At 41.9% G+C, this 24550-nt stretch overlaps 1 protein-coding gene across 1 annotated transcript in view; it reads right to left on the bottom strand.

Moving 5' to 3' along the window:
- LOC138497369 (cadherin-7-like) overlaps positions 1 to 24550 on the bottom strand; it is a 1579032-nt gene that overhangs the window by 475978 nt on the left and 1078504 nt on the right. The window contains exon 7 of the mRNA XM_069620790.1: positions 4151 to 4404. Within this exon, the coding sequence (XP_069476891.1) occupies positions 4151 to 4404 (254 nt within the window). The remainder of the gene's footprint in view (positions 1 to 4150; positions 4405 to 24550) is intronic.

The following is a 24550-nucleotide window of genomic DNA, read 5'->3' as shown; positions in this document are numbered from 1 at the left end:
TTTGTGCCCTTAGTGTCTCTGTACTTCTCTCCATTTCTGCCCTAAGTGTCTCAGTTGATGTTTCTATGTCTGCCTTAGTGCCCCCACATTCATCGGCATGGTCCTTGAGGAGCGTGGCCAGTTGCTGCTGTTGCACGATTAACTGGTCGAGGGACTGTTGCCTCTGCTGGGCCATGGCCATTTGGGGGGGTGTCACAGAGGGGCTGTTGTCCTCATGTTGCCTTGCCACAGGCCTTGTGGGGGATGGCCAGTCGTCGTCTTATGGGTGCCCCTGCGTTTTATCCTCATGTTGTACGGGATGGGACAGACAGGGGGATTGGGACAGGTCATGGATGGATCTGACTTCGACATCCCCGTCTTCTGTGTCGGAGCATGCTGCCATCAATGGGGTGTCACCTATGGTGCTGCTGCCACCAGAGGCAGTGCGTTCTGTGGCATCCGTTGGGGGGACCTGTGGTGGTGGTGTTGTGGGCATGCTGGCTGCTGGGGTGCCTGTTGATGTACCCTCCTCTGTGCTGCCACCTGATTTGTGCTGCTGCCGTGTCTTGATGCGTGCAGCTGAGGTGGAGGGTCTTTGGCCGTTGGTCTTGGCCCTCTTTGCAAGTGTGCTGGTAGGGGTGTCCTGATGCTCGTCGTTTGGATCGGACCCTGTGGTGGAGTAAAGGAGGGCGAGGGTTATTAATGGGTCTGAGGGTATTGGAATGGTATTGTATCACATGCATTGGGGTGGTACCTGAGTGTGATTTGGGTCGGGGCCTTGGAGGTGCTTTCATTTGTGTGTGGAGTGAGGGTGCAGTTGTTTGGCAGCCTGCAGTTAGGGTTTGCCTGCTGCACGTGTAGTGGTTGTTTTAGGTGTTTTTAATTATTTATGTATTTATTGTGAGTTTTAAAGTGCGCTATCAGGGCGATGTGTGTGGACGTTCTCCTGGACATGTGTTTCTGTTGCACTATGTGGACACATGGTACTTCACATGATTGGACATTGTGGATTTAGCATTGTTTTATCTGGCCCACCTACCTGAATCTTCGGATGTCTGCACTCCTTTCTCCATCCCTCCGACTCCCTCTATGCTCTCCATTCCGATGGTGGAGGCACAGATTTCTTCCCAGGGGGTCAACTTGATGGGTGATTCAGGACCTCCCCCGGTGGCTGTGGCAATGTTGCGGTTGGCAGAGAGTATGCTGCGGACGCGTATCCGCAGGTCGTCCCATCGCTTTCTGCATTGCTGTGGGTTGCGGGGTGCGGTCCCCACCGCACTTACCCGCTGTGCCACCAGAGCCCATATGGCCTTCTTGTTCGCAAGTGCCGTCCTGGTCATTTGCGTGGAGAAGACGACGGCAGCATTCTCCTGGAGGGTCTCTGTTAGCACGGTGAGTTCCTCACGGGAGAAGTGGACCTGCCGCTTGCGGTCGCACGCTTTCTTCGCTACTTTTCCCATTTTTCTTGGTTTCGCTAGGGTGGATGACGGGTTGGGGTGTGTCTCGGGGCAGTGTTTTTAGTGCTTGTGTGGTTTTTGTGGTTTTATAGGTGTACGGCGGGATGTTTCCCGTTCCGGGTCCATGTTTTTGCTTCCGTTTCCGTATTTTTACGGTCACCGTACTTTCCGGTAGGCGCACACTGCGGTGTCCGCTGTGATGGGTGGCGGTATTGCACCTAGGGCGCCGTACGGCGGCGGTGTGGGCCGTTTTGGGGTCATTTCCGCCATCGCGGACTTTGCACTTCCGCCATGCCGTGGTGCTCGTGCCCGATGGGTCGGAATGGGCCGCACTTTGCTCCTTCGTGCAATGGCGGAAACGCTATTTACGCTGTGGCGGTCCGGTCAGTCACTTTCCGCCAGGGTCGTAATGAGGCCCTATGTGTATTATTGAGAATATGAAAACCGAGCATTCGGATCCAGCTAACATGTTACACCTCTGGTAACATGAAGATACTGTATCCTTTATAAGTCTGCAAAGTTTAAAGTATGATTTATAGAAATATATATGCAACATAGCAGCAATGTTATGATAGTAGTTTTCTGAGTTTTCAAATTAGTTTTATTTATTTAGGAGGGGAGATGTAAGGATAGTTTCACAGTAAATGTACGCATACAACATTCTGTAACCATGATGGCATCTTCGTGTATGGTTCCAGAATGTTGATGGAATCATACACGAAGATGTTGCTGAAAGAGGTTGGCCTTCCCGGGGCTTCTTCCATTAAACTTAAGAGTTCATCTTATATATAACTTGAGGTTGTGTACTTAATTGTTGCAAGAATACACAACAGGAATGTCTGCACTTGTTAAAAACAATGTTGCCCTGATCGCTCTCCTCCTACCTTTCCCCTGCACTTTCCCACTCTCCTTTCCCCTTGCACTTCTCGTTGTCACACACGATCCCAATGACACAAGGCCTAGTAGGTTTGTTTTCTGGTCTTCCCTCCGTCTCCCATCTCTTGCCTTGTGGTGCCTAGAAACACTAGTGTACAGGCGCATTATACATATCATATCATGTCAGAACTGTCCTCCACTGTGATCTTTGCTACAACACATCCTTGACTTTTTTAGTATGAATTGAGTACATTTTGTTGACTTAGTAAAGCTCTGTTATGGCTACTTCTGATGTATCAATAAACAAAGTTCTCAAAAAATGTCCTTATTATATAGAAAAACGTATCTGATTTATTGTATATTTTCTAATGGATGGAAAATACTAAATGGGCCTGAGTATTTGGTGCAAGATTTCTTTCAGATTTGTTTTTAATGACATTTGAAGAAGAATATTTTGTTCGAACCAGAGGGCGAGATAATTCACATTGAAGCTGTCCTTGAATTGTACATAGTCCCTATGCATTTGTTTATTCTTTTTAATGTACATCAAACTCTTCATGCTGCATTCTCTGTGGAGTCCACTTGGCTTCATGACAAGGTCAGCAAAAGTGCAGTGCGCATGGTTATGGACAACCAAAGGTACAATAAGCAGGTTTATGGATGAGCAAACGTTAATACAAGTTAATAATGCAGTTTTACGGTTGACGAAAAGTGCAGTATTCTGCATTTTGCAGCAGAACCCTCGCTAATATTAATGCATTTAGAGTATTTTCGCACATCCATGAGCACCCATCAAGGTTTATCATTGACAGTGGAACCCTTTGCCACTGAACCTAGGGTGATTAGATGAGCTTCAGAATATCTAGTTTCTTGAAGGTAACTTTAAACATTGTCCTGAGAGGATTGCTCAGCGGCTAAGTGCTTGCCTTGGGAACAAAACAACACAAGCAGCACAGGTTCGATCCCTGGTCTGCACTTAGAACCCTCTGGGTATTAAGAGCATTATAAATATGCAACTAAGAGACAAATTCTTGTAACAGCGCCTTGCTGCGCCCGGGCTGTGTGAGTGTTTTAAAAAATGCAAACAAAAATAAAATAAATCAATAGAAAAGATTGGGAGCAATTTAAGCACGATCCAAACTTCTCTGCACGTTGCCCAGCCTGAACCTTGATATTGCGCTCACTAAAACTGACTTATAAATTGCTTGTCCTTTCTCTGGGCCCTCAGCACCTCTCACAGTCTGATGGTCCTCAGCAAAATTAAAGGCAAGAAAAGGTTCCTTAGAGAGCATTTGACACATCACCATTTTTGAAGGAGCTGAATCAGGGTGTTGTCTAAACTCAAGAAAAGGCTCACTGAGCCTTGATTTTCTCTTCCGCTTTTACTCTCCTTTTGACTTCTTCATCGTCCTTGAAAATAGAAGCATTGGTGTGAACGAAGTTTAAAACACAGGCTGGCGTAAAACAATTGCTTACATGTTTACACAATTCAAATTTTTTTCTATTTTTATGAAGTAGAATTAGAGTAACTTCTGCTTTCATCGCATGGGCTACACTGTCAAAATTCCCGAATGCTGGCTCTGAGTGAAGCACGCTTGACAATTCGAGACCTTACTTTTCCCTGCAGCTCTTGCAAAATGTTTGCACTGTGGCATAGTGATAGAGAGTACACGAGGGCTTGTGTGTTTTCTGAAATTTGCATTTTTTCTTTAACTTTCAATGACACAGTATGCCCCATTTAATAGGGTAATCCATTATTCAAACCAAGGTTATGCTAGTGCATTGGTGATATATTGGCATGAAAGACATATTGCAGAGTAATGTTTGCATTACAGCACCTGATAGGACTATTGGAATTATCTGGATCTCTGGCCGACACAGCTCCCACAAATGCGCCACTGTGTGCTCCTTCTAGGACCTGCATCACATACTCGGGCGCTATGAAGTAAGGCGGCTCGTCGGCATCGTCTACGCTTATCTTGATGGTGGAAGTATCTTCAAACTGACCATCGTCCATGAAACGCTCATCGATGTGTCGGTTGGTGGCCTTCACTCGGACGCTGTACATCCTCTTGCTCTCATAGTTCACAGCCTGCACGTGTACAAAAGGGGAACTGGCATTTGCAAAAGGAATAATACAAGACAAGCCAACATGAGACAAGAGACATGGGTCCTGAGTAATCGACATGTCTGTGAATGGCAAGGTCCCATTGAAAACATTTGTGCAAATCGAGCACAAGGGATTATTTACAACAACTTCCAATGGGTAAATTATGAAGTTGACAATTGTTCACAATTGTTCTCCATCTAAGAAAACAATCAGAACAAAGTGTCTGTGGTGCATATAAAATGGTGTGCAATGTATCATACTAAATAAAAGTCTTTTTAATATGCAATTTTTCTTTAACTTTCAATGACACAATATATTTATTTAGTATCACTAGCAACCACAAACATTAAAAGACACTTATTTTGCGACTTAAAAAGGTCCACATCTCAGTCTGGACATGAGCAAGTGGATAGTTGATAAAACACCATGCACTACCTATGAGCCAAAACTATTGCAATGGAGCACAGTTAGGAGGGAGATGCGGGACATACAGATTGTGAGTGTTGTTTTGTTATTTGCAAACCCATTGGGTCTCATTACGAGTATGGAGGTAGCCATGCCACTTTTAGAGGCATGGCTACCCCCATACCGGGTACTGGGTCCGGGTTGCAGGAATAGGGAATTACCAGGCCATGCCGACTTTGGACGGGCCTGGTAATTCCCATTCTCGGGACCCGGGCCCAGTACATCCCCATTCCCATTTGAGCCCGTACAGGGCTCAATGGGAATGGGGAGGATGCTAACAATGGGCCTGTTAATGACGGGCCCGTTGTTAGCATCCTGGTCTGCTAGCGGTCCTGCTAAGGACGTCTGCTCTGGCCAGGCGTCCTGAGTGGGACCCACTGAAGACCTCGTAATGTGGCGGCCCGTAATGAACAGTGCCGGTCCCTTAATGGCACCGTTCATTATGGGTCCTCACTCATTGTAATGAGGCCCATTGAATGCCCATGGTCAATGTTAATCCCTATGGCCATTCCCTCACACTACCTGCATCTCCCCAAAAGACACCCTCCGGGGATCGCCTTGAGCTAGTTTAATCCTTCAAACCTCACCTGTCAAAGTTGTTTCTAAGCAGCCTACTAAGAGTATTGACTTAATTGCTGCTTTTTTTTGTTTAATAATCTTTATTGAGATTATAAGAGGTTAAGAACAATATATTGAAAAACAATGCAGACATTCATGAAGAATAGCGAAGGCAACACAGTACAACATTTGAAAAACTAGTAGCCACATGAGTAAGGCTATGAGAGTAGTAAGTAGAAAAGTTCATAAACATTGAGAACTGCAATCGAATTGTGGTTCATAAGTAGAAGACTAACAGGGGCAACATACAAGGGGACAGACAAAAGACAAACAAGAGTACAAGGAGAGGAGGGGAGGGAAGGCACACATAAGAATGTAATACTTGTATTCTTTGATTCATACCGTTAGAAAAATCTAATGGTCGAATAAAAGGGATCAGGCAATGGCAAAAGCACTATGGCAGACAAATGATAAAATAAAAAAGAAAGGAGAAATAGATCAAACGAGAAAAAGCTCAGGGCCCATGTATTGACACTTTAAAGCAGTCTAGATAATGAATAAAAAAGCCCATTTGGCATTATACTTGGGTATAGTATCAAGGCAAGTGGCCATACATAATTACATTGTTTGCACATGACAAATGCTGTTCTACCAACCCTTAATGGAAATATTGTGTGAATCTTTCCAGTTAGTAGTGAACATCTTAAGAGCAAGGGCAATCAACAAGTCATATAGCTTGGTAGAGGCACGTACTTTGATGTTAATGACAGCAAGGCTACCTAAGAAAATATTCAAAAAAGATTGTCGAATATCAACTGTAAAGATGAGATTATGGAATTTCCAAACATCCTGCCAGAACTTAAATACATATAGATAGTCAAAAAACATGTGTTTATAGGAGGCAGGGGCACCACCACACGACCAACATTCATCATCTACATATTCTATATATTTTTTTTTATTTATTTGTTTTTGGTTTTAAAAGAAAAACCTGTACAAAAGAATAGTGCCTTTCCAAAGATAAAATTGCAATAGGATCTCGGAAACCAGGGAATAACTGGAATAACTGGAGGGGCCAAAAAGTGTCAACCAGGAAGCTCGATAGGCCATGTCGTCTTTTGATACTTTGTTAGTATAGTAAGTTTCTCTGAGACTTTAGACACTCTTATGGACCATGTGCCTTCGCACTCCAGCAGTAGATGTTTCAATGTTTGGAGGTTCGAAGTTTTACAAATTTCGCAGAATTTTGTTACCTTCTCTCCCTGGTTTCTTTGAGCCAATATTTCTCCTGTATAGGCTAGGTTCAGTCTCAGTCTGAGAAAGCTGTTTCTTATCTCTCGATCTGGGAATTTTTCCAGGTAACGTGGCATGGTGCCAAGTTTCCTATCTACTATCAAGTAGGAGTTTAATGTTTTTAGGTTTCTGACTCCTGTGATTGTTTCGATCCAGTCAGCCATTTTTAGTTTTTTTTTTACTTCCAAGGGGTTGTGTAGAAGGGTTTCTGTTGGTAAATCAAGCTTATGCAGAATCTGTCCAATCTTTTCTTCTAAGCTCGATAGTTGATTTGATTTTGCTTTCTTTAAATGTTGGTTTATATCAAAAAAAAGAGTGGCCCTGCTGGCTATGATTATATTACGATAGAGCAACAGAAGTTTCCACTCTTCACGGCAGCTCAAGGAGGTCAGGCCTAGTTCGAACCTCAGACTGACTGACGAAGTGCACATTGGTAGGGAAATGGACGATTTCCAAATGAGTCCCTCAATTTTGTTCCAATAGTAGTTCCACAGCAGAGGTTTTGCCTCCAGTCCATAGAGGAGGACAGGAACTGCTTTGCCTACGTAGAATTTCTTGAGTGGGGACAGTGAAAATTTACAAAATTTTCCATTTAGGTTTTTCATTTGTGCAATAATTTTCGAGGTCTTGCTGAGAATTGATGAATTCACCTTGTTGGCAGTTGGATGGGCTAAGACTTCATATCCCAGGTATGTGAGCTCATCTACTCGGGGAATTGCCTTATTGTCCAACACCCAGATCCTTGATGTTACCTTTTTTCTTGGATGTTTGAAAATCAGGACCTTGGATTTTAGTGGGTTGATTATTAGGCCGTTTAACTTGGCATATTCATTGAGTTTGGACAAAAGATGTTGCAGTTCTAATGCTGATCCATCCAAAAGAACTAGATCGTCCGCATAGGCCAACCAGTGTAGTCTTCTGCTGTTAATCATGGGACAGATGAGCGACGCCGAGGCCAGAAAGTCTCCAATGTCTGATAGAAATAGGTTGAAAAACAATGGTGCACCCAAACATCCTTGTCGTACCCCTTTAAGGACCTGGATTGCTTCTGATAGTTTCCCGACGTCATCTAGCCTCACTCTAATCGTGGTATTTTTGTGTAGTTCGATGAGCATAGCCAGCAGGGGGGCTGGAATTCCGCAGTTGTTTAGTTTCTGCCAGAGGAGTGATCTGTCCACAAGGTCAAATTCCTTGGACAGATCTACCCATGCCCCATACAGTGGAGAGCCTTCTTTCTCATTTGAGCTTTCGCTCAGCAGGTTCAGTATGAGGCCATTAAGGCTGGTAGAGAGACCCTTCCTGAAGCCTGTTTGATGCGGGGGGAGAATCTCATTTGAGTCCACCCATAGAGAAAGTTCCCTCAATAATATTCTTATGAATATTTTACTGTCTATATCCAAGAGGGCTGTGGGTCGATAGCATGTTGGATTTAGCCTATCACCCCCTTTGAAGAATGGAATAATCACTGCGTTCTTCCACGACGGTGGGAAAGTTTTTTCCCTCAGGATTCCTTGAAAGAGATGAAATAGCAGTTTTGACCATAGTTTTGGCTGATTTTTTAACACCTGATATGTGAGGCCGTTCGGACCTGCTGCTTTTGAGGTAGAGGATGATGTTATGAGTTCTTCGATATCCTCTTCAGTGAATTCCAGAGACCATGTGGTGTTGCGAAAGCTAATGTCTCTTGAGCCTATTGCTTTGAAGTTCTTGGCCAGATAGTCTACCCACTTGTGTTCCAGCATTAAGTTTCAAAGAGAACTATTTTGGCCAGTTTCGAGTTGATTTAGAACTACCCATACATGTCTGCAGTTATTTGCACTAAGAAGCAAAAGCATTCTCTCCCCATCCGCTTGTATTTTTAGATGTTTGTGATTCTTGGACCAGTTTCGATAAATTTGTTTGGTCTTTCTAAGTTTTTGAATGCAGCCTAGAGGATCTTCTGCTCTGGTCTGTCTTATGCTTCGCAATGTTTGTCGCAGGATTCTTTTCCTTTTGAAAGTTTCCTCATCAAAGTGATGAAGATGGGTCTGTTTCCCCACCATTTGTACTTCACTTGGTCGGCAGACGGACCATATAAACTTTCTGAATCTTTCTGGATGGCACTCTTCGGCCAGTATTGAGGGATGAACTACTGCTAAACGATTGTTCAAGTTTTCCCCCCATGTTTGTACTTGACTACTTTCAGTTTCCCCTTTGAGCCCTCCAAGTCCTGTCTGATGCGTGGATTTGTAGAACACTGAGTTTCAGGAAAGTAGAGTTCCAACCTCGCATGATCACTTCCCCCTTCCCAATCTAAGGTGAAATGATGTGGGTGCAGGGTAAGTGATGGTGAGGCGAAGATGTAGTCTATTATTGATTGCAACCTTCCCTGACGCCATGTTGGTCCGGGGTTGCCCGTACTGCTATCGTCTTCAGATATCATGTCAAGATCCCATGATTGAAAGAAGTCCCACCATTGTTTACCTTTCTGTGTGGTGCTGTGTTTAGGTAAGCTGTTTCTCCTATTTCCTACACTAATGAGATCTGTGTTCAGGTCCCCTGCTACAACAATCTGTGCTCCTATGTGATTAATCTTAACCGTAGAGAATAGTTCATTTAGAGTTTCAATGTAATCTCGGAGTTTGGAACTGGCTGGGTTCCAATAGATATTTACCAGAATGAGAGTGGCCCGGCAGTCGCTCTGTCCTGTCTCTGCTTTACAGGCCTGGATACCCACTGGATTATTGCAGAGCGTTACCACATTTTTAATGGCGGAATTTTTGGTTGCTATTAACATTCCTCCTGCTGGTCTTCCTTTAGCTTTTTGAGAGGCCTTGAGGTTTTGCACTGTAAAGCCCTCTATCTCGATGGGATTAGCTAACCATGTCTCCTGGAGTAATAGAATATCATTGCGCTCTAAGAGGTCGTTTTTGAGTTGCTTTTTCTTCAAGAAGTTTGGGCCTCTGGTGTTCCAGGAGACTAGTCTAAGGCCCCTCCGACTAAAGATTGTTCTGCTCCTCACCCAATTTCTGGAGGACTTGCGAGATGATTTCTGTTCTATAGATTTGGATAATTTCAAGGGGGTAAAGAATGCTCTGTGAATGAAGAAGAACTGATGTGTTCTTATGTTGGAAGAAGCTGAAATGCCCTGATCCTAGTGTAGAAAAGAGACCAGGTGTGGTCACTAAGGACACAGCCAAGGTCATGTTCCCATTTCAGGCACAACTGCCCAACAACAATCACAGAAGTCAAAACATTATAAAATTTGGAAGCCTTGATATCGGAAACCTAGCAGCAACAAACTGGAGGCATCAGGCGATAGGATGATGTTCGGGAAATGGTGGGGGTGCATCAAAGCACACATTAACCAAGTTATTATAAAAGTTGAAGTCAGAAACAGGGATGGAGAAGAGACTTCTCAGTTGTTGTAAGAAAAGAATGACAGAACCATTGACAATATGCTGAATAAATCTTATGCCTTTGTTTAACCAGGATTGACAATATAAAGCTCTTTTGTTAATAGTAATATGTTTATTGTGCCACAGAAACGGAGAGAGGTTCTTGTATAAGGTTTTAGTGTGAGGAAAGAGAAACAATCTTAGAGCGGAAATAGAGACCTTTATGGGGTCAGACAAGGCTGCAGAGGAGTGACTAAAGAAATAGATAAGGTCACCTACATAACATGGGAGTACCAGGTATTTCTCTAACACCAGGAGGGAATCTCCGAGGAATTAGGAGGAGCAAACCAGCAGCGGGATTGTTTAATAAGACACACTGAATGATATCATTTGAAGTCCGGAAACCTAACCCCCCCATGTCATATGGGTCTTTTAACTTGGCAAATGCAATCCTTTTACATTTTCCTGAGCCCCATAAGAAATTGAGAAGAATTGAATTGGCAGACTTAAAAAGTGAGGGAGACAAGGGCACCGGGAGGAGTTGCAAATAATACAAAACAATGACACCATCATGATAATGTTGCCAAGCCGACCCCACCAGGAGAGGTAGAGGGGAGACCACATTGAGGTTAATTCCTTAAGTCTGTCTAACAATATATGCATGTTAAGTTTGACGGTATCCCGTACTGAGGAGGCAAAACGAATACCAAGATATTTAATTGAATCATTGCACCATTTAAACCCTAATACATCTAAGTCATGTTTTATACAAAAGGACTTAAGGGGTAAAATCTCGAATGTATCTTTGTTGAGTTTGTAGCCAGAGACTAGGGAAAATTGTTGAAGTCTATTGAGCAGATGAGCAAGGTGAAGTTTGAGATTCTTAATAAGGTTACGAATATCATCAGCATATGCAGCAATTTTAATCGTCTATTTCCCATAGGAGATTCTAGGAATGTTTCTGTGAGATCTTATTAGTTCTAACAAATGTTCTAGAGAGAGAATTTAAAGAATAGGGCGAGGGGACAGCCCTCTCTAGTTCTTCTAAGTAAGGAAAAGAAGGACGAGGATTGACCATCAATGCTGATAGAGAATTTGTGACAAGAGTACAGAAGTTTGATGAGGGAGATAAACTGATCACTACAGCCATGCTATTGGAGAGATTAAAACATAAAGTCCCAGTTGACCGAATCAAAAGCTTTTTCCACATCAAGCGCAAATGCAGCATAGCTCTGTTTATCTTTCTTGTCCTTAGCAACTACATGAAAGGCATCAAGCAGTAATCTTGCATTTGAAGTGATGTTCCACCCCTTCACATGGCCAACTTGATTGGGTTTGATCAAAGCAGGAACAGAAGATTTAATTCCATTAGCAAGAATTTTAGCAAAACTCTTGCTTTCAACATTAATGAGAGAGTTTAGTCAGCTTTGGGAAATAGGATGAGTAAATCCTCAGCGAAGGAGTAAGACAAGTATTTCTGGGAGATAAAACTGGAGTATAACAATTTAAGTCTAGTGGTAAGGGAATGGGCGAAGCTATCGAAAAATTCACTAGAAAGTCCAATGTGCCCGGGGGACTTTCTTTTACCGAACCCCTTAATGGCTCGAGTAATTTCAGGAAGTTAGATATCTCCAACTAAATGATAAAGATCAATTTGGGGGAAAGAATGTCTATTGATATTACTGAGAAAGGAATCAATATTCTCAGATGGAAGAGAGGTTTCAGGAGTGTATAAATCCGAATAGAATTGTTTAAAACAATTTAAAATATCATCAGGGTGATTAATGGAGGTACCAGATGTATCTTTAATGCGTGAGATGTTTGTTTTTCCCTCCTAGTCTTAAGATAAGAGGCAAGTGACTTCCCAGCTTTGTTGGAAGTCTGGTTGATCTTGGTCTTATATTTTAATTGAGTCCCAGCAGCTAACTCAATGAGCTCATTATTAATTTGGAAATGTAAGGCCATGACCAAACAGACGTTTGTTACATTGGAATCTCGATAGAAAAGCTTTTCAGCGTTGGACAGTTGGAGATATAGATCTTCATGATGATTTCTACGTTGTTTCTTTATTCTGCCTGAATAAGCCATAATATGGGCCCTGAGCGCAGCATTAAAAGCATCCCAATTGGTAACTACTGAAGTATCACAATCTAGATTTTCAGCAAAGAATTGTTGTTGAAATAATTGAATGGATTGGATACACTTTTTATCATGCAACAAATAGTTATTGAATCTCCATCTAGACAACAACATTTTGATGTCCTCAAAGTTAAAGGAGGTGCAAACAGTGGCATGGTGAGCAATAATACTATTAGATATCGTCGAGTCAATGAAAGAGCCAGTGAGAGATTTAGAAGAAAAGATGTAATCTAGGCAGGAGAGTGTGTCATGTGTCGGTGAGTGAAAGGTGAAATCTAACTGTGCTGGAATGAGAAAGCCTCCATGAATCCACTAGGCCGGTCTCAGCAAGACAGCTTGCAAATGATGTGTGGGTCTTGAAGCTTTTGAACACACATTTAGATTTCCGATCTAAGAAAGTAAGAAAGAGTCGAAGACTTGATTAACATTGCCTCACATGATAAGATTGGTGAGACCATTTTTGGAGAATCATGTGTTTCATGGAAACCCAAAAGCCTGGATCAAGAAGGTTAGGACCATAGATATTTAGAATGGAAATATGATCCGTCCCAATCAGACGCTTGACCTGTACATATCGCCCATTTGTGTTGGTATCTTGGCCCAGAATCTTGAATGATAGTTTTTTGTTGAGAAGAATAGCAACTCAATGTTTCTTGCCCACTGCAGGACTTGCAATGACATATTTGATCCAAAAGGATTTGAGTGTCATCGCTTCCGCACTTGATAGGCGAGTCTCTTGAATACATGCCACTGATGGCTTAAATTTATTGAGATATGATATCATTTTTTGCCACTTAATTGGATTATTGCCTCCCTTAATGTTCCAAGTTACAAATTTAAATATCATGGAAACAGTTAAGCAAAAGTAGAAGCAAAATATAGACCTGTAATACACATAAAATACAAGCAAACCAAAATAAAATGTGCAGTGCATGAGCAACATGAATCAATGAATTAAGAACAAAATCAGGCCGTCCCATTACTGGAACCAAACATAAATGGAAAATGCACAAGGATGACGGCAGAGGAAAGGGAAGTCTGACCAAGCACTGCATATTAGGAGTCAGGAAAAAAACAAGCAACAGCATATATGACATAGGAATGAGAAGATGATCAGGTAGGGAAATGGGGAAAAAAGGGCGAAAAAGCAATAGTGGTATGGGTACACCTACAGAGCCGTCAAAAGGAAAATGACATCCCACAGCAGGAGACGGATGCCAGAGCAACACCCGACCCACCAGTATTATAATACAGAGATAGAAACGTCAGTATGTAGAGCCCACACAGGTGGACCATCAAGACATCATGTTCCGGATGAGGAGGCAGCATTCAGGGGTACCAATGTGTCCATGCCCTCAGTTTTTATGGAACGAATAAAGGACTTCAGGTCAACAGGATCATCAAAGATGGCAACGCAACCGTCATGAGTCACTTTGAAGGAACAGGGATGGTATTATCCGTACCTAATGTTAAGCTGTTTGAAAGCAGGGTGGAAGGCTACAATCATTTTCTGCGTTGAGACGTAATCCTGGCCACATCCTGTGAGATATGTAGTTTACTTCCATGGCAAATGAGGGTGCTTTTCTCCTTGACTCTTGAGATTATAATTTGAAGCTAAGTGTATTTAAGCAAATAGAAAATGAGTGTACAGGGAGGAAGACAAGGGGACGTAGAGACAAAGTTACTCCTGCTATCCTCCCCACCTTAAATTCATTGCCTGATAAGCTTGACCCGAGTACCCTGGTGCACGAATACAACAAAATCATGCTTGCCACATTGGATAAAATTGCTCCACTTAAATTAAGAACAAGTAAAGCTTAAGCCCACCTTAACAAGTGGTTCACCCCACAACTAAAGGACCTACGTCTACTGAAGAGAAAGTGTGAAACTGTTTGGAGACTATGTCCCTCCGTTGAGAACAAAAATATACTAACAACTACCTCTGCGCATTATAAAAATGAAGTCTGCCTGGCAAAACGGAACTCTTATAACAAATATATTGCCAAATCTAACTCAAGTATGAAGGAATTATTTACCATACTAAAAGAACTTGAGTCCCCGATCTCCATACCTGACATATGTAACAAAAACAAGATCTGGTGCTCAGATATTCAACAGGCACTAGCTAACAAAATAAACACTCTCCAAAATAAAATAAAATTAAAGAAAGATTCTCTAAACTTACCACACTCCACTAATTCCCATCCACCTAGTGAATTACCTACTCCCTAGACTAATAGATTCCGCTATACCAAAACATCTGTTATAGAGGTAGAAAAAACATTTTATCGCTTAAACCATACAATTGTAAAGGAGATATTTGCACAGCACAGATTATAAAAGATGCTGCTAGAGACCTCTCCCCATTTATCTCTAAATTGAGCAATGCTTCATTCTCTTCTGGCCAATTTAAAACAATCCTGGGTTCTCCCACTCCTAAAGAAGCAAACTTTAGATCCACTTATTGCTACCAACTACCGCCCCATCACAACAGTACTATTTCTACTTAAAATACTCGACAAAGTCACCTACATGCAGATTCAAAAGTCCCTTGAGCAGCATAAACTTTTAGGGGTTAGACAATCTGGCTTCCGCCCACTACATGGGACAGAAACCGCCTTGATCGACTTGAAAACACAGATTGATGAGCTGAGAGATAAAGGGAAGACAGCATTGCTCCTGCTACTTGATCTCTCATCTGCATTTGACCTGGTAGATCATAAGGTCCTCTGTAGGCACCTGGACTCAGCAGCCCACTTTTCCACAGAGGCTATCAAATGGATAGAATCCTTCCTGAGCAAAATAACTATGACGGTGTTCTCCCCATCAGCAGCTGCAGACCCTACCCTGATCCTGTGTGGTGTACCTCAGGGCTCTTGCGTTTTCCCTACTTTACACAATATATTCACCAAACTCTTGTTTGAAGATCTAGACCTTCTGGGTATCACCTACACTAACTATGCAGATGATACACAGATTCTCCTCCCGCTTTTTGGGGATCATTGTAAGGACTTGGCGCTGGTGAATAGGGTATATCTCATCATCCATGCATGGATGGCCACTCACGGTCTCTGCCTGAATGATGACAAGACAGAGTTGATAATTTTAGGTACTCCTTCTAACATCAATAAATTAGGTCATGAATACTCTTCATTTACCATTGATGGAAACATTATTAAGGTCTCTAAGGAGGAAAAAAACCCTTGGCTTTTACCTTGACTCAACCATGTCCTTTGATAATATCTGGCCTCTACCACAGACTACACATGCAAGCTTATTAGAGCTGGTAAACCATTTCTTTCAAATTACAGTTGCATTATCCCGGCCAGAGCATTACTCCTCTCTAGGTTAGATTACTGTAATGCTCTCTACAGTGGTGCTAACAAAGCAATTAACCATAGGTTACACATTTTTCAAAATAACACATTAAGAGCTGCACTAGACATGAACAAAAGAGTACACATTGCCTCGACTAGACGTCAACACAAGTGGTTCTCCACCCACAATAAAATACAGTTAAAAATGGCCTCCTTGACCCATAAAGCTTTTAAAAATTCTGCCCCTACCTAATTAATAGACAGTCTGATGAGAAGAACTTCCAGTAGGCCAACAAGAGTTAGTAATACCAACTGCCTCGTGGTACCGAGATTCAGGCTTACCAAGATTGGTGGCAATAGCTTTCCTGTGAATGCTGCCAAACTCTGGAACTCCCTGCCTCACGGGCTGAGAGTAGACCAACCTTACCTACACTTTAGAAAGAGATATATCACCTACCTCAACCTGACTGAAGGTTAGTTAGACTTTCACAACTGCCTACACTATACTGCTACATTTTGCTGACCCTGAACAACTTTGTAAATAATAGAATTGTATTGTATAGATTCAAAGTGTATAATATCTGTAACTTGAACATTGATACCTATCTCTTGTCGGTGAGTAACTTTACCTGTACCGTTATGTTGTGATATTGTGAATTATTTGAAACTTTGTAAGCTTTGCATCTTCTTATTGTTGTGCCCTGTTACCTCTGGGTTTGGTACGCATTAGAAATAAATAAACAAACAAGCAAACAAACAAACAAACAAACAGAGCTTCTCAGGGGGCCAATGTGATGAGCATGTTGTATATTGAATGATGATTCTGGAGGTAGATGCAGCAGAGCAGGCAGCATCTTCTGAATAAAGGCGATGGGGTCACATCCTTCAGGCAGGCTAGGGATTTGCAGGTTGTTACGCCTACTCCTATTTTCCAACTCTGCATTGTGTTTCTGAAGGTCTTTTACCATTTTTCCAAGAAGCACAACCGTTGAAGAGACATCCTCAACACAATCAAACTTTCTTTCCATTTCATCCATTCTATTTTCAAAGCCCTTCCACCTGTCATCCAATTGCTGAAGTTTCTAATTTGTAGTTTCAATGAAAGGCTTCCGTGCTCTGATTTCTTGCACAATAGTCCCAACAGCTGGATCCGCAAGGGCGAGTGGAGGAGGTGAGTCACTTTTAGGCCTTTTCAGGTTGATTGAAGAAGCGTTAGAATCCTTATTGACAGTTTGCGTTTTGGCATTATCCTTAGTAGTTGCCATAGTAACCTCAGGATCCAGCCAGGAATCAGCAATATTGAAGACAACAAAATCAAAGAAATGACAGGTTGAGGAGAAGTCAGAACGCTAAATCTAATATAGGTTAGCGTATTCAGTAAAGCATGAAACAGTAGCAAAAACTGCACAGTATCCAAAGGTGCCCACCAGGGACTGAAGGGGTCCACAACCCAAGGGGAAGCTGCACCTCCAGGCACAAAGTATTTTAGAATGGGATAATGACAAAGGATAATGATAGAGGATAATGACAGAGAAAAAAAATCCTTATAACTCCTTTTTAAAAAAAAATAAAAGTTGTTGATTGTTTTCTCCTTATAATACAACATACAACCTTTGTTATCCCTTTTCTTTTTTCCCTCTTCCTCCTCTTCCTCAGATATATATTCCTTTAAATCTTCCCCTCATACTTCACTCACCCGTTTCACATCTCCACCCCCTCCAAGCCACTGATGTAATAAAAAGTCTTAACCAAGTCTGCCTTCAGCCACTTAATTTTAAACATAAGCATTGACACAGCCAAAGGTTCTGGTGTGTGTACAGATGTTAGAGTTGCCCTTGCCAGGCAGTGCTATCAAATCCCCAGGTAATCACACCATGTTTCCAGCTGTTGCCATATTATGGACAAGTAGTGTCATTATGGCAGTGCAATTCAAATACCTGTTCCATGCCTACACAAAAGCCAAACCCGTTGTCTTTACACATGCTTGTTCTGTTTCCAGCGCAGTTGGGCATCATGCTAGAAATAAAATAAATAGTGCTAGCATGGGTCACTCCAGTTAGAGATATTATGTATTATATTAGTAAATGTTTTGCATGTGTGCCTGCACACGTACAGTGGTGACCCGGAAATATATAAAGGTCACTGTTGAAAGCCTATGTGCAAGATTTCTTTGGTGTGGAAATACACATTCTAATTTGATAGGAATTAAAACAAGTATGTGCTCTGCAAATGCATGTATCATGTTGTGTTTGTTTGCTTTCTGCAATTAATAGATGGAAGCATTTTTGGAGTAATGTACAGAGTGACTGGATGTGTGTTTTGAGTTTGTGTTTTTACAGCATAGTTTCTATAGTGCGGTTGCATGCGTGGGTTAAAGCATAGTGAGTTTATGGAGACCCAAATCAAATGGTTTGCCATTGTTTCTTAGTACGAAAGCTGAATATGACTGGAGATTTCATCAAATGATAAGCTAATACTAGTCCTGAAATATTTATATTCGTGTCCACCAGTAGTCATATCAACTAAACTAGATTCAAACCACATTGCAAATTAAGGCCATCATATGCCAGGCATGTGTATCATTTCCCCAGGTAGAACCATATTAGGCCCCCATTAGTGTGGGTATCTGTAGGGCACTGTAATGATTGTCCCACACAGTATGCCCTGCACTGGTACCATATGCCCGGGCTGAAGCAACATATCATTAGTACTACAATCATAGGCAGCTGCCTATCCATCACTATTGTAGCACACCATCCAATTATTTGTCAAAATTGGATTGAATATTGTATTAAAATAATGAGATCACTCCGCACAGGGGTATTCATTACAATGACTTCATTCAATCATGATACTCACTCACTAATGTTTATTTCGGGATATAAAATTGTGTATTACGCATACAAACATAATGCATAGAAACATGTCAAGAAGTGTAAACACACAAATAGCAAATAAATTAAAAGAAAAGACAGATTTATCATTAAACTGAAATATAGGCTAAAAATTCACAACTCCTTATTTTCATTGGTCTTCTCAAGTGAGATATCAAGGCCCAGCTAACTAACGGGCAGTCAGCCCTCAATGAAAAGAAGAGTACATGGTGACATTGAGTAAAACCAGCATCTCTAAGAATTAGTCTCAACTTATTTGCTCTAATGTGCGAGTAAGATGGGACAAAAAGCACAAAATATAGCAAGTCCTTACATTCATCATTGCATTGCTGGGTCCTCCTTTCCAACCTTTACCGAGGAAACTATCCTGACGGCTATTGGTAAAAGTAAGTCATGTTCCCCCTCGGATGCTATTCCTTTATGGGTCATGAAAGACATTGCCCCTGATTTGCTATCAGAAATTCCCAAAGCAATTAACGACTCCTTTCAAACAGGATCCATCCCTCGGGAGTTGAAGTCTGCCAGGGTGATCCCCCTTCTGAAAAACCCTACTTTGGACCCTACTGTTCCATCTTTTGGAATCACTGGTTACCCTCCTTCTATCTACCTTTCTAGAATCTTCTAATTTCCTAGACCCTGTCCAGTCCGGGTTCCGTCCTGGTCATGGCACGGAGTGTGTCTTGGTCGCCGTAATGGACGATATGACGAGACTAGTGGATGCAGGTGGCGTGGGTGCCGTGATTTTGTTAGATCTGTCAGCAGCATTCAACACTGTCGACCACTCCATTTTGCTGTCTCGTCTCGCCCAGTTTGGCATATCTGGACAGGTATTTACCTGGTTCAGTCCGTTCCTTGCAGATCGTACTCAGACCCTCTTGGCGCCTACTTTTCTTTCTGATCCTTGTCACCTCAGTTGTGGAGTGCCCCAAGGATCCTCCATGTTGCCTATTCTGTTTAATATCTATATATGGGCCCTGGTGGGTCTTATCCGCTCCTTTGGCATCAAATGTTACTCCTATGCTGACGACACCCAGATACTGATCAGATTGGACCTGGATCAGGCTGAGGTGTCGTCTTACCTGCGGGGCTGCCTGACTGCGGTTGGAGATTGGATGAACCACAATGGGCTCAAACTGAATGGGGACAAGGCTGAGGTGATAGTGGTGGGCTATCCTCCTGATCCTACACTCTGGGTGTCCTCTTTCTGGCCTTCCTCCCTGGGGCCCTTACAGACTCCAGTTAAGAAAGTGAAAAACTTGGGTGTGGTTTTATCTGCATCCTTGTCTATGGACCAACAAGTCTCTGCGGTCTGTCAGGCTGGTCATTTTCAGTTGAAGATTTTGAGAAGAGTATTACCTCTGATCCCGGCCTTGATACACCCTCCCGTGGTTGCCGCTATGGTTTTATCACGTATAGATTATTGCAACTCGCTGTACCTGGCCCAACCTAAGGGCCTGATTAAACGGTTGTAGCGGTTGCAAAATCTGGCCGCTAGGGTCACCACTGGCTCCCCTTTTGGAGCACACATCTCCCCCATATTACAGAACCTGCATTGGCTCCCTGTGGCTCAAAGGGTTGAATTTAGTACATTGTGCATTGTACACCGGGCCATTCATGGTCAGGGTGCAGAATAGCTTCAAGCTAAGTTCATGCGTTATTGCCCACTCGTCATCTGCGCTCAGCCACCTCTGAACAATTGGTTGTTCAAAAGCACAACAGAGACTGGGTTGGGGGCGGAGCCTTCTCTATTGCTGCAGCAGTTCTGTGGAATAATCCTCTGCTTAATCATTAAGAAAACTCCTAATTATTTGGAGTTCAGAAGACAGGTCAAAACATTCCTATTTTAATTATTATGAGGCTGTGTCCCTCTCTCCCAGTGCCATGATGCCTTTTGGGTGACTGTGCACTTTACAAGAACTAATAACATAACATGACATAACATAGCATACAACTGATCTTGCCCCCATTACCTGACCATGTAGCAGTAATAGTTCTTAGGGGGATCATGTCATATGTAGCAATCATTATTAGGGATTTTTTAAGCAAGAAGTTACTCCACAGTAAATTAACTTGTATTTTAGTAGAGATTTAAATGACATATCTACAGGTCAGGGTCCTCAAGAGCTCTTTACTCTCATGCAATTCACAGGAATAAGAATCCAAACAAGTTCTTCAAAGTTCTCAAATCCAACATATTAGGTGAGATTAAATAACTTGAAGCATACATTTTCTCAAAATACTGTTTGCCATGATGTAACCATGGGACAGAGCTTGCCACGGATTTGGAAATTGCTGATTTGTTGATGTTATGATCCACTGATTTGATGATGATGTACTGAGTCAAATCTGCCTTAGTATTACCCCAAAGGTGCAGCCAGCGACATGCAGGTTCCAAGATTAAATTATCCCCTTAAAAAGCCTAAACCCGGCACACAATGGGCAGCACAATTAGAGGCAAATCATTGTAACCCAAGAAAAGGTGTGCCTGAGAAGCCTCATCAAGAGGATGCATACTTGAACAAAGGTTTGATTCTCATATTCTATTTTTTCAACAACATATCCATGGGTTGAGCTTAAAATATTTCCATTAAGCGAGTGATACCCCCATGGGCAAGGTTTATCTAAGATACCTGTTTGACTACATATCAATCTCCCTTCATTCGAGATACAAAACCCATGCTAAGGTTGCCAAACTCAGTCACCCGAGGAATGATTATATTATTGCTTTGAAAATTAGAACATTTGATATATCTTCACCAATTTTGGTAAATTAAAATAGCCGATTTTGCAGTGTTAACCTGTAAATCAAGATGATTCATAAAGGTGTTATATTCATGACACTGCATACAACCTTTGCAGTAGTAAGATTACATACATCTGATTTTATGTCAGCCCCCCCATCTATTCCCTCTGGTTGCTCATGTGTACATAAGGGCACAGCGTATCGTTGTCATATTATTTAATTGAAGTCGTGCATAGATTTGTGTGGGAGATGCCTCACTGTGATGCAATGCCTAGTGCTCTGAAGAAGTACAGAGAAGAGTAGAAGCATATCCACCTACTGAGTCCTCATAATTATACAAAACAACAGTGATCCCAATCATAAAGGTGAAACAGGCTCAGTCCAGAGATATACCTCTTTCTCCTTTTTGGTAATGCGGGCAGAGGGCAGCCTATACTCTTAGGAGAGGTGTTCATGTGATAACATTAGCAACCCAAGCAGCAATAGTACACAATCTCCAAAATAAAATGTCTAATCAAGATTCTATAATACAAACATATACTTTAATGCAATTAACTATCTAAAATAATACTAACAAAATCCCAGCCCTGTGGAGAGAACACACACAAAGAAAATGCAAAACTTATATGTGATAACATTCTGGGTACTGAAGGTGGGGTGAACAGACACTTATTTTTAACAATGTAATTTGAAAAAGGGTATGTCTTTCAAAAGGGAGCAAAAGGCTATGTTATCAGTCACTTTTGTCCCAAAAGTGGACATGATTGTCTGGGCCGCTTGATAGTACCTTAATTAGTTAATGGGTGTTCCACCACTGTCAAACTGGGATAGTTGGAACTGTTCTTGTGGGTTGAACTGGGTTTGTCTCTAGCCGGTCATGTTGGTCCAGGCAGCAATTTGGCATTGACTGGGGTTTGAAGCTGAGCCCAGTGTGCTTCAATGTGCACCTGAGTGGAGTAGACAAAAGAGTCTGCCAGGGTTGGATTGACTGTCAAGTTGGTTTGAAATGATGGTTGCCTCTGGGTCGCATTAGCGACTGACATGATGTTTTGTGCAGTGTGAGTTGTGGTTTGGGTGAGGTTGATATGAGGGTTGAATTGGTTGATTTATTTATCTAATTGTTTTTTATAACACGATTAATACCTGAGTTAGGTTTCTAAGCGTGGATCCAGGATTCAAACCTCTGACCCTCTGCATGGTCTTGCTTCCAAGACCAGCATGCTGCCACTGTTCTATCCTTCATTCAATTCATTGCTCAAAGATGTAGAGGTTTGAGGTCTTCCACAGCAGTGAGCCGTTGAGCCCAACTGGTGAGGAGTGCTGCTGGTGTGATGTGCAAGTAAACTGGCTCCAAAATGTAAGCAGGGATTTGAAGTTCGATGAGAGTGCCAAAGGGAACACAGCAGGTTATTTGTGGGTTGAAGGCTCCGAATAAGTATGAATTGGTTTGAGGATGGCTTGAAGTGGCAGAAAAAGGAGGCACCTGCTTTGGGCATTGGGCTTGTCTGGAAGATATGAGTCCCACTCCAGGATCTGTTGTACTGTACTGCCAATGAGAAGCCTAGTTACAGTGCAGATGACAGAGATGCAGGCCTTGTTCAAACCAGCAATCACCACCAATGTTCCATGGGGATATTTAGGGGACAGAGATTTTCTCTTCCTTGGAAACACTTCTCTTCTCTGGCAGAGGACATTGGAATTGACTACACTCTCAACAGAGTTCAATGCATTCTTTTTGTTTTATACAAAGTCCAAAATTAACCAAGTGAAGACTAAGATACCTCTTCACGATAAAGGTAAAAAGACCCATGGGACTGCACAACAGCAAGCCTACTGTAGCTGTAAAGGTTCAATCTATGTTGCTGTGACAAATGATCCTTACCTTCTTGCATCATAGCAAAGTGTCTTGTTCAGCAAGAAGTGGAGGGGACAAGAAGGACAGAGGACCATGCAGAAAAACGAGATGATGAAACCCTTCTCTATCCAATTGAGCTACCCTAACTCCACCCATTCCAAAGCCTGCATCTTCAAAGTATCTTTGGTATGCAACATCCTAGTTTGAGGCCAGCTTTTTATAAGGGCAATAAAAAGAGGGGATTTGAGGAAGGGTTTGGATTAAACTTTACCTCTCCCATAGCTCTGTAAAACCTTCCAAACAAATTTCTCTTCAGCCTCCCACACCATTACCGAATGGGAAAAGATCAAAGGGCATGTTAGGCAAGATTGTATGCGGTACCATTTCGGTGTACTACAACAACCCTGACCTCCTGGCAATAGAAACCCAACCTTTGGTATAAGTCTGCACTACCCAGGTTGGTAGCGTGTGGAGCAGCCAGGCCTATCTCAAGAGGGTAATTGCTGAGATAAGGTTAAACAATTACACTACGCCAAACAATGTGATTTCATATGTACGGTTGCACAATATTTAATTGTTGATCAAATCAGCCTGACACGTGTTTCGAGACTTGGCTCTTCTTCTGAGGCTGATGCATATAGATCAAAGTAATTTACAAGTATTTGTAACAATTGTAAGTTGTTGTTCAGAGTCCCAGATATACAATCCAACAAAGGATTCAAACCAAGGTTTCAACAAAGCATGTCATGATTAATTCCAATATAAAGAACCATTATTATAATGCATACATAGGAACAATAAAAGCAACCCATATCAAAGTTATTGTGGCAACAGTTGAGGTGAAGTAAATATAAACATTACCAATTGTATAGCAGAGATGAAGGCGATCCGACAGAATGGAAACAAAATTAAAATAAAAATCTATTAGTCACACTAAAGGGCATACATATGTCTGTGGTCAACACTGTGGCGCATCACCACTAGCACTGTAAATTACAGAGAACGCTAAATGTATATTTACCCGTTCCACTTGTCTACAATGTTCAGGTCACTATAAAATAAATGTGAGTGCCATTAACCTCTCTCTCTTTCCTTTGAATGACATATAGTTCATCATATTATTGTATCCATTAAAAGTATGTGTAGTTCGTCACAGACTTACCAGTTAAGTTGATTTCACAAGAAATTAAAGCGAAACCTTACGTCTATTGAAATTAAAAAATGGGAAATTGCAAAGCTACATATTCTATGTAACCGATCCATTCACCATATATTGTTATATATTATATTTACTTAATTCTGAGCGTTACCTTAATTAATGCTGTTGCAAGGAAATATAATAGTCACTAACTGCAATACGTGTGGTCCCGCCGTTGTTCGTATAATTGCGATTAGTTCAACCATCAGTGTTAACATCCACACCATAAAGAGTTACCGTCCGTAATAATATGCGAAGAAAAGACTTGCCGTAATGGCAACCAGTTAGT

The sequence above is a fragment of the Ambystoma mexicanum genome, chromosome 5q (assembly GCF_040938575.1).
Source record: "Ambystoma mexicanum isolate Mex_15411 chromosome 5q, UKY_AmexF1_1, whole genome shotgun sequence".
NCBI classification, from domain to species: Eukaryota; Metazoa; Chordata; class Amphibia; order Caudata; family Ambystomatidae; genus Ambystoma; species Ambystoma mexicanum.
The sequence above is the reverse complement of the archived record's forward strand: the minus strand, read 5'-3'. Positions and strand labels throughout refer to the sequence as shown.